Here is an 11,269-nt window from a genome sequence, read left to right as displayed (position 1 = left end):
ATGTGTTTTTACTTACCTCGTATTTATTCTCTGTCTTTGGAGTCTCAAGATTGCAACAATCAAGAGCAACACAAATCAAGACAAAATCAGCAAGATGATTACTCTATGAAAACAGGGAGACATGAATTGGACAGCTGTTTACATAGAGAAGAGAGAGAAGTAAGAAGAGAAAGTCAAACAATTCTACATGAAGTAGTTCTATTTACAGAAGTCAGAAAAAAACGCAGATCTGAGATCCAGCCTTCTGAAAGTGGTTTACTCCTTTAAGCAGGTAGTTTAATTTCCCTTTCAATGTCCAGGTTACATAGTTTCCATCTTGTTGTATTCAAGAGCTTGTATTGCCAACTTTCAGAGCAGAAGTGTGTGACATGTCCCTTCTTGAGCCTGTTGTTAGAGGAAAAGGTTCAAATCAATAGTAGACAGTATTTGATTGAAACAAAGCTTTTCATTCCATCTTTTACTCCTTCATGATGTAAGTTCAGGAGAGATTCTTGAATACATAATGGACTCGAGTTGATCTTGCACTATAAATCTTTGGCAAGCTGCCAGAGGCAGAGTTGCTGTTCAATTAATTTACATTTTCCAGAGTTCAAGTTCATTGCTCCTTCAAATCTTAAAAATTTAATATTTTAAGGAACCTTTTAAAGACATGCATATATCAGGATTTCTCCAAAACACATGAAAAAGAAAAGAAAATGGCTATTGGCCAATAAAAATGAGTCAGTGATCCGTGTGTTTCCCATATGCAGACTACCAATGGTTTTCAGATCCTGTCATATTGCATCCTCACATGATTGCTTGTTTTATGATAATTATTAGAATTAATTAGTATTAATACTCCAACCCTTCACCTGGACCACAAGCCATTAAGCAGTTTATCAGCTGGCAAACAGCTCAGAGCTATTGCCATATTGGTAGGGTTCCCAGTAAGAACAGGCTCAGCAGCACTAAATACTGAAATCAACTGTGTTGTTTTATTTGTTAGGCACACTTAGTAAACTGTTTTTAAAATTAACTTTTGAAGCTCTAAAAAAGGAGGGGTTAAAATTATCCTATGGACCCATTGGGCTACCAGCCTTTCAAAACATGAGTCCCTTGGAAATGCCTCTTGACTTTATGCAGAAGCAGTGGCAGACAATTTCTTTTAAGATCTGGCTAGAGATGTAGCTACATCTACTTGTTTCCTACCAGTTGTTTAGTACCTACACAGAATATAGGTGACAGAGTTCCATTTCACCTTGGCCAAGAACTAGTCAAACTCATGTCCTCTACCTCCAGAATGAGTCACCCAGCTGTCCTTAAAAAGGTATGGAGAGGGATGATCTTCATCATCCTGGCAGAAGTATGTTCCTTCCATTTTCCATAAATGAAATCAAGATTCAGGGGCTAGAAAACAGATACATAACTCCAGCATAATGGCTGGGGAGAAAAGATAGCAATTTCATGTCACATGAATCCTCATTTCTGAGTAGACTTTTCCCTTGGCAGTGAAAAACCTCTGTAAGAAGGGCAGACTCAACTAATTTTCCTCATGACCAGCATCTCAACTTTTCTTAAACATCCTCAGGGTTGCTCAGGATCTTGTGCCCCGAAATAGAGGTCACCAACCATGTCCACAGGATTTGCACCCCTTTAGGGATCCTGATCTAAGTCCTTTGCTGTGCTACTCCCTGAGCATGGGATAAGTGAGGTATCCTGAGGTATATTTGCAACACCAAACATGCAGTCACCAGCTGTTGTATCTTCAGCAATCTTACCCCTCACCACTTGCAATGGAGCAGAAGCAGCCGATCTGATCCATAACAGTTTGATTTGAAAAGATGGCTAAGAGATGAATGTCATCAGACCAGGCTTCTCTCCAACCCCTCATTTTGCCCATTCCTGCCCTTTTGTAAACCCCATTGCCACGAACATAAGCAATTTATTTTCCTAGTCTCCTTTCTCCCACCCTTGCCCCCTCGGACGCGCTGGGACTGACCTGCCCACGCCACTGTTGTGCGGGGCCGGGGCCGCCCCCGTGCGCCCACGAGAGGGCTGTGACGGGCTGTGGGGGTCGGCACAGCCCCAGCACCGAGCCCAGGAGCCAGTCCCGTTTCTGCCGGCCCCCGTGGGTTGCCGAGGGCACTCGGTCCCGCTGGTGCAAGGGACGCTCCGGGCGGGCTGGCTCACGGTGCCCGCGGGCAGCGCACGTCAGGGGAGCCACCCGTCACGGCCGTGCGATCCCGGCATATATAGGGGATGCGAGGGCACCGCCGGCCGATCGCAGCCGCTCCGTGCCGGGCGCGGGCTCCGCAGCGCTATGGCCCTGGCCCGGGCGGCGGGGCGAGCAGGTGAGGGGGCGGGGGGGCCGGGCCGGGCGGGGACTCACCCCAACATTCCGCGCCACGCCATTCCGCGCCCCGACCCCGCCGCCCTGTCCGCAGGTGCGGTTGCGGCGCTGGCGCTGCTGTGGCTGCTGGTCTGCGCTCCGGGGGACGCCGGCTGTCACCCCCTGACCGTGGCCGATCTCTTCGACCGGGTGATCCGGCACTCGGGCAGGATCCACAGCCTCTCCACGGCGCTCTACGCCGAGCTGGTGAGTGCCGGGCCGGCCCCGCCGCGGAGCGGGGCTTGCGGCGCCCGGCGAGCGGATAGGGGAAAAGGCGGGGGGCATCTAGGGGGCGGCGGTGCCTCTCGGTGCACGTCTAGGTGTTCTTCCCCCGCAGGAAAAACACTTCCCTCACCGTGACAACGAGCTGGGAAGGCCCGCTCGGAAGTGCCACACGTCGGGGATGCTGACCCCCAACGGCAAAGAGTACGCCCAAAAAATCCCGGTAAGGGAACGGCGGCGCCGGCGGACAGAGACAGGGCAGAAGGGGGGACCGCCAGGCCTGGGGACGGGAAGGGGACCCTGCGGGTCACACCGCCTACTTTCTCCCCTCCCTGGAGAAAGGGGAATACACCTCCTGTCCTGTCAGAACCCCAAAATGTCTCATTCATCATGCTGTAATAGTCCCCCACTCCAGTCGGGCTGGAGATAGGCAGAGAGGTTTATATGCTTCCGGAGCTTCATCAACAATCTGGATGAAAGAGGCTGTTAAGTTTTGACCCCAAACAGGTGCACATCAGAGAGGTATTGCATATGAATCTTAAATTAGTTGAATTTAAATCTGTAAATTGAATCTGTAAATATGATACCTAAAATTTCATCATAAATACTAGTTACAATAACTAGGATAATAACTAGTATCTCCTACTGTTGCAGTAGTACTTTGTCAGAATGATTGACAGACATCCTTTGATTTTTTTGAGGCAGACTCTGTGGAACAGAAACTTAGAAACTTGTGTATGTGGCAAAGAAGTTACATTAATCAGTACCACTGCAAAGTACAAAAAGCAATTAGGGAAAGAAAGAACAGTAATTTCTGAATCAGTAGTTAGGTAAGGGGAAAAGAACAGCAAATTTGTTTACATCACATTGTGATGGCAAAGAGAAAAAAATCATTATTAGTTTAGAGAAGAGCAGGAAGAGTTTGTTCATATAGAGAAAAAGCAAATTGTGATGTTGGGGATAGACCAGTGGGAGAAACTTTTGCCTCCAGGAGACAGACAAAGACAAATGCTAACATTTTGGGTTTTGGTTGTGATGGAGTGAGGAGTTTCCCCGTGAATGTCCTTCTAGAAGGTCCCCTGGAAGGGCAATGAAAGATGGCCCTGCTCGTGTTAGCTGAAAACACAAATTCTAGGTGTTATTATTTATATATATACAAATAACCAGAGACAGAGTGGTGTTTTAGTAGTAAATTGCAGATGTAAATCTTGACCCCACTGAGATTTCATAATGAGACTAAGAGTATTCATATGATCTGCTGCAAAGTAACAGACACGTTCTCTACTGTTTCAATTTATAAGAGAGAAGAACTAACTCACGTGATACTGAAACTTTTGCAAGCCTGGAAAGAACCGCTGTCCCACTTTAACCAGAATATTGAGCACCATCAAGAGCTACCTGATGACAGCCTTAGCAAAGCTAAGCAAATCAGCAATATGGTACATGAGTTGAAGAGTGGAGTCGAGAAAGTAACAGAAAAGGCAAGATTTTTGATGTAGCTTTTATTTATATCAGTTATGTGGCATGGGTGACTTCGAAGAGGAGGCAATGTCTGCTCCTACTTGGGTTTGAAGGCTCTTACTCAGCAAAATGCAGGACTTTGTTAAAGATACTTTTAAGTTAAAGATACTTTAACAAAGTATCTTTCCATCAGAGAATGTGGCTAAGCTATAGATTGGCAGATATGTAGATGGTGTTATAGGAGTCCATATCTGTGAGGAAGCATTTTATTAATATGACATGCATGAACAACACACACAAGTACAAAGGCTAGAGCCTTTTGTATCTTCATATATGAGTAAGGACTTGAGTTTTCTAGGCCAGAAGAGAAGATGTGGGTAGACCATAACAAATGCTGAATAATTGTCTTAAGTTTTATTTGTATTTAAATTCTAAGCAATTCAAGTATCACTGCTGTCTGATGCAAAGGGCTCCTTCCTAAGGCAATAATTTTATGCTGGGTAACTTCTTCAAGACAACAGTGGCATCACTTAGGTCTGATGTCAGTCACAAAATAATTTCAAAACTCCATTCCATATTATGCAAGATTATGTATAAATAATTGGATGAAATTCTTTGTTATTTCCATTTCTGTCTTCTCATTTCTTGCTAAAGTCCTGACCTTTGCATTTTTTGTGCATTTATATCTAAAATTAACTGTGGTTTGGCAAATGAAATCTGTGTGCCCATTCTCTAAATGGCTACACTGCTGGAGTGTGTGTTTCACTAAAAAAAAGTGATTAATAAACTAGTATTTTACACTAGTAGATCACCTTATAACTCTATGGACACAGGTGAGGAATACAAGTTTTAAAAGGGTAACAAGTTCATGACTAGAATAGGCCAAATAGTACCCTACTACAAAATGCAGCCCTGGTTAGAGTGACTTGGAGTTACAAATGCAGCCATGGTTCTGGGCTAAAATAGCCTTAAAGTTCAGAAGTGTTCAATCTCAAAGCTCAACCTTTGTTTCATTCTGTAGCTGAAGCAAACTCTAAACCAGATACACACTTTTGGTGTATTTACATGCTTTATTTTTTCTAAAGCACCTTTGAAGCTAGTACTAAGAGGGAAATTTCTACAGTATTGATTTCTCTGTACCATGGATATTTATACGTAGGGTAGAAATATAATTACAAAAATTAATGCATTCCATATTTTGCAGCTATGTCTTTCTGTTTAAAATTAGGAAAACTCTAAACTTGCTTTTGTTGTGAAGCACCCACTCTGAGAGGTGATCACAGTCTGTAGAATTCACCAGGTTAAATGAACAGCACTGGTGGATGCTCATGTTAGGAGCCTCCCTTCACAAAAAGCATAAAAATAAATAGCTAAAAAATCTCAAGACTGATTTGCTATAATACTTCAAGAGGAAATAAGGATTACCAAACAGAGGTTCCTCTACTTAAACTCAGATGAAGTATTCATTACTAGTGTATCAAGAAATTTCAGTCTAGTTTAAAAGTTGCAGAGATACCATAAGGATAAATAGACAATGTTATTCTATGTAAGGATCTTTACATATATCTTCAGTAAGTATGTGAAAGATCTGAACAGCAGAGCCCAGTGGAGTGACACCTCAGTTGTCTTCTGCAGTAGTATTTTCAATATTTGTTCTGTGTGTAGTTACAAGTTGAACTTCCTCTCCTGTTTTCAATACAGATGCAGTCAATGGGGATCATCAGCAATTCATTAAATGGAATGGCATCATCTGAAGACACTGGTTTATCGATTAGTAATGAAGCAAACATGATGAGTGACTCTGATTTCATTCACTGTTTTAGGAGAGATTCCAATAAAGTACAAAGCTACTTAAAAATTCTCAAATGTAGGATTATGCCAGAAAATAGTTGCTAAATTGTACTCCTTTGACAAGTAGTCTTCAGCATGTTGCTTATAAAGATTAAAAAAATAGAACTTCTAAATTATCACTTTAACAGTAATTTTAATAGGAAAGTGTTTTTAAAATCCTTTGGAAGCTGGCACAGTTGACCAATGGAGATGAAATACTAAAGCCTCGTGTGTGTATGTCAGTTAATGCACCGATAAAAAGGAGTGCTCTAGCATTAGATAAATAAATGTTCTTGCATGTTACACTGTGCCAGACTATACTATGGCTGATTCATAGTTTAGATAAATACATAGAATTACAGAATGGCTTGAGTTGAAAGGGACCTTCGTGATCATTGAGTTCCAACCACCACTCTGCCACTGGCAGGGATGCCATCCACTAGATCAGGTTGGTGAGGGCCCCACTCAAGCTGGTCCTGAACACTTCCAGATATGAGCCATCCACAGCTTCTCTGGGCAATGTATTCCAGTGCCTCACCATGCCTTTGAATAAAGAACTTCTTCCTCACATCTAATCTAAATCTCTCCTATTTTAATTTTAAACCATTCCCCCTTATCCTAGCACTCTTATCTATGTAAAAGTTGCTCTCCCTCTTTTTTTATGAGCAATCTTTAAGTCATGTATGGCTGCAATGAGATTTCCCTGGTGCCTTCTCTTCTATAAGCTAAACCATGCCGAATCTCAGACTGTCTTCATGAGGTTCTTGTGGGCCCACTTGTTAACTTGTCCAGGTTCCCCTGGATCACATCCCCTCCTTCTGTTTTGTCAGCTGCATTGCTCAGCTTTGTATCTGCAAACTTGCTGAGGATGCACTCCATGCCACCCTCTGTGTCATTAAGGAAAATACTGAAGAGCACCAGTCCCAAGACAGAACCTTGAGGGACACCAGGTGTCACTGGTCTCCCCCCGGACATAAGAACTACTGCTCACAATCTCCTGGACACATCCAACCAGCCAATTTCTTAACCACCAAATAGTCTAACCTTCAAACCCATGTCTCTCCAATTTGGAGATAAGGGTGTCAAGTGGGACCCTGTGGAAAGCCTTACTGAAGCTGAAACATAGGTACAACATAGTTGAAAATAAGATTCAATCTGTTAAACTGTGGTACATCTGTATACTATCGATAAAGTATATTTTTCCCTAAAGAAAATGTTTTCCCCCATTTCTACATACATACCTACCTGCAGAATATTGCTTAACCCTGAAGAGGGGCATTAATGTTGATCAGCTCATTTAACTGCAGGGCCTATGCCAGATTTTACATTCACATCATACTTCTTACTGATTTCTGAGGGCTTTCATATGTGTCCCATAAAATCTACAATTTTTATTCATTTTGAATGCCCTTTTATATCTGTAATGGCTTCACTGATTTCAATAGAAACTCCTAAAGAAAAAGTTTGTGAAAAGTAAGTCAGAATTCTGGTCCAAACAGCATTTCAGTCTAAGGGCTTCGCACTAAGTCTCTTTCCCATTCCACATGCTGACACAGGTCTTGGGTTTTACAGTAATGATTACAAACTCCATTGCAAATAAAAATATGAAAGCTCTCAGATATTTTAAGGAAATCACATTTTCCTAGCAGCAGGGTGGTGCTGCTGGCTGTGCATAAAACAAAACTTGGCATTCAGAGCCTGAGACAGTTGAACAAGTAGATATAATCAACATGGATTTATTTTTAATATTCTTGACTTTTTTACCACTAAATGCTCTTTTCTGGCCTTCCATGATCTTGATGGTTGCTGACAGTAGCAAGAGTTCAGGCAAGCAAGAACAAGGAGTAAAATGCTGATGATTATTTAATAATGATACTAAATTTGGGCTTGAGAAACCTAGCAGAGAAAGATGTCAAAGAAGCATTTATGCAGACCAGAGAAACAACGTTTTAGTTACATGCCCGTAACTGCAAATATCCTCAGATATCTCCTGTCAGGTAGATGGCGGCTGTACTTGTGAGTGTTCACAATTCACGTCTGGTCCCTGCTGTGCCAGGTATAGTTGAAAAGCAATGGGCTACATTGCGCTTGCCCTGAAGAAGTTATAGCTGCAGCTCCTTATGCAGTAAGATACCACTAACACAAAATGAAATAGCAGCATTCATGGGTAGATTCTGGGGAAATTCTGGAAACAAAACGCAGCTCCAAAGAGAGCAAAAGAAGGCTCCTCTGAGCGAACAGACAGAACCAGAGGGGGATGCCCACAGTGCCTGCATCCAGCTGCGATCCCAGAAGATGCAGCAGCAATTAATAACGTGCCAGCGAGGGGTCACTGCTGGCTCCCAAACGCCGCAGCGGGGCCACCGCGCCTTCCCTGCGGAGACAGGCGGTGCCGGGGTAGCGCCGCCGGGTCCCGGCACACACACGGCAGCCGCCCTGCCACAGAGGCGAGCGGCACAGACACGGCGGGGGCACCGTGCCCAAGAGGCTGACGGCACGCAGCTCCCCCCGGACCGGCTGCGGCCCGCCCCGCTCTCCGGGCACCGCGCACAGGGCTGGCAGGGCGGGAGGCGGCCGTGCCCCCCGGTCCTGCTTGGTGCAAGTAATGGCAAGCGAATTGCACGGTGACTCAGACATCAGCCGTACCCGCAGCTGGCAGGACGTCCCAAGGGTGCAGCTGAGGGTCAGGAGGAAAACCTTGCAAACGGAGCAGGTGATACAAAAAACTCTCACCTCCGCCAAAGTGCTGAACCCTGGGAACGTTTTACTGTACAGAAATGTGAAAACAGAAAAAATGAGATAGTGGGTGGCGCACGAGGAACAGTGCACCGATGTGTTATTCACAGTCATTCATCCTCATTAGTGTTATATTTCAGTTTTGCCTTTGGCTCAAGCGAGGCACGTTGGTAAAACAAAAGCCTTCCTATATTGCTGGCATTGCTTTGCTTCCTCTTGTGATCGAGGAAACAACTGAGCAGTGGGCTGAAAAGGGCATCCTTTTCTCTGTGGCCACCGATGCCTAAAGCAGAAATACAGCCATGGTTGCTTTCTGCACAGGGGAATACTTCATCTCCTGCATGATTTCATCCAAGACAGCAGCATTACTGGTTAGGAGAATTTGATCATGTTAAATTGTGTGCTACTATCAAAAGCTTTGGAGTTTGAGAATCCATCACGTTTATATCCGAATATTAATTTAGGAGAAACAATTCTGTAAATTAACAGAGAATCAGAAAATCAGGATTGGCTTCCAGTTAAGCACAGGCGTCATGTACAACAAAATAGGTAAGTAATGGTATCATTTCCATTTGTGAAACAATCTGTTTCCATTAAACTTTCTTGCCAACCAAATAAATTAAAGACTTAAAACATCTCCATTGTTCTTCAGACCTTATTCCATGAAGCACTGCAGGATAATCCCAGAATACTGACATTTTTGTATAGTCAAATTTTTTTTTCCAATTATTGGAACTGGCTTTTGCACATCAGTGATTTCCTCATCATGTTTCCATTTTTTCAGAATGATGAAGGATACAACAGAGACACTCCCAGTGACTGAAAATTTATTTTGTTCCTTTCATAATGCACTAAATGGTACTGATTGTGTATCTTAAATTTAGACTGAATCTTGTATGTGCTGATGTTTCCATGGTAGACTAAGTGGCTAATGTCACTCATAGTTTAGCTCTCATCTAAACCCATGATTTCAAAACAGAAACAAAATTGAAACAGTCTTCTTTGCACAATACACACGCACGTTCAGCTACCTTCATTCAAATATTGACCTGTAAATAAAAATTACTTTTAAAAACTGAAGAATTCCTCAAGGGTTGAATGCTTATAAAAAGTGGCATTTCTTTGTGCTTTAGAAAGCACTGGAAAATCACTATAGAGATGTTATCTTCTGACATCCCTGCCCAGCTTCAGTGCTCAGAATCACAACCAATATAAAACCAAGGAGTTGCCATTCTCTGATCATGAATTTTGGTGCAAGTCTGCATGGGGGAACTTCAGACCCAGGTTTAACTATCACAGTTTACCTTACAGTAAAGGTGATCAGCAGTCACCACGTACATCCCTTAGAAGCCCACTCACTTTAAGACTTCCTCAGTCCACAAGAATTTCATCCACTGTGAACCTTTCTCTATAGGGGCCTTTTTTTCTCTGCAGGTCTCCCTGTGGTTCAAAGCTGAGTCTTAAGTTAATTGGACTCTAATTCCTCTCTGTTCCTTTCTAAAGGCACTGGATTTACAGCTATCATCATGAAATTGGTTTGTCTTTCCTTCAAGTATGTGAAAAATCAGTAACAGTCTAGTTGGTAGAGGGTGCTGAAACATGTGAATGCACTTAATTTATGTCAGTCTTTTGACTGCAGAACATACATTCATCAGAGGAGCTGCATGGCTACAGTGATAGCAACTGGTATTTAAAACCCAGTACTAGTAAATCACAGCAGATAAAACAAATCTGATGTATTACTGCAGCTCAGGAGTGACATTTGACCTTTGTACTACTGTTCTGACATTGAAGTCAGTAATGCAGTTTTGTGCCTTAAAGCAGCCCTGTTCTCAGCAGATCATAATACTTGATTCCTGTTTGGCAAAGGATCAATAAAAACAAGGTAACTTTCAGAAAATCATTTTATACTGTAAATATATACAACTAAAGTTTAAGTGCTGACACACCTATTAAAAATCCAGTTTCTAACAATGTTATATGAGGTGCATGGAGGAGCTAGCTGGTCTTTCATGTTCACAGGCTCACAGCTATTCACATGCAGTAAAATATGACTGTGACTGTGTCTGATGCAGACTGCAAAAATCTGCATTGTGATACATTTTAAAAGTCCAAGAGCTTCGAAGGAAATCAGCAGCGTCTTCTTAGGTATCAGGGAAGCTCCTCTCCCTTTCTTTAAGAACACACATTCAGATCCACATTCAGACCCGTATGGATGACCATCAATAGGTGGGATGAGAAAAGTCCCTTCTGTTCCTGAGGCTGCTGGGCTGGGCAGTGAGATCTCTGTGTCAGCAGCACAGCCTGAGAACATGGAAGTTCGCAGCCCGGTTAACAAAGCGAGTACTGAGTCTCAGCCTTTCCTCTCTGTCCTTGTTGTATTCTGTATTACATTAGCATTGATAAGCTGCCAGAACAAACAGAGAGGTGCCCAGTGAGTATAAGTATCTGCTTTGTTTGCAGCCTCTGAAGAGATAAGGTTTTTAACTGTGGTTTGCAATTTGCGGTACCCGAACTCTCCCCAGTCCCAGGATCTCAATAAATGTACATCATAGTACTCCACAGCTGGTAACTATAGTCTCAAAACGCTACACACAGGAAATACCTCAAGTACCCTACAACCATGCTGCATGATCATCCATCAGGTCAAAT

At 43.0% G+C, this 11,269-nt stretch overlaps 1 protein-coding gene across 1 annotated transcript; it reads left to right on the top strand.

The window, feature by feature from the left end:
- The first annotated feature begins 2,228 nt into the window (after positions 1-2,228).
- On the top strand, positions 2,229-6,414 carry LOC131558247 (prolactin-like). Its single transcript, XM_058805893.1, has 5 exons — positions 2,229-2,330; positions 2,424-2,575; positions 2,706-2,813; positions 3,892-4,071; positions 5,753-6,414. Exons 1-5 carry the CDS (start codon positions 2,300-2,302, stop codon positions 5,945-5,947), a joined length of 666 nt encoding a protein of 221 aa, XP_058661876.1. The 5' UTR covers positions 2,229-2,299; the 3' UTR covers positions 5,948-6,414.
- Positions 6,415-11,269: the final 4,855 nt, after the last annotated feature.

The sequence above is a fragment of the Ammospiza caudacuta genome, chromosome 5 (genome assembly GCF_027887145.1).
Source record: "Ammospiza caudacuta isolate bAmmCau1 chromosome 5, bAmmCau1.pri, whole genome shotgun sequence".
Lineage (NCBI taxonomy): Eukaryota > Metazoa > Chordata > Aves > Passeriformes > Passerellidae > Ammospiza > Ammospiza caudacuta.
This window is presented reverse-complemented; position numbering and strand designations above follow the sequence as displayed.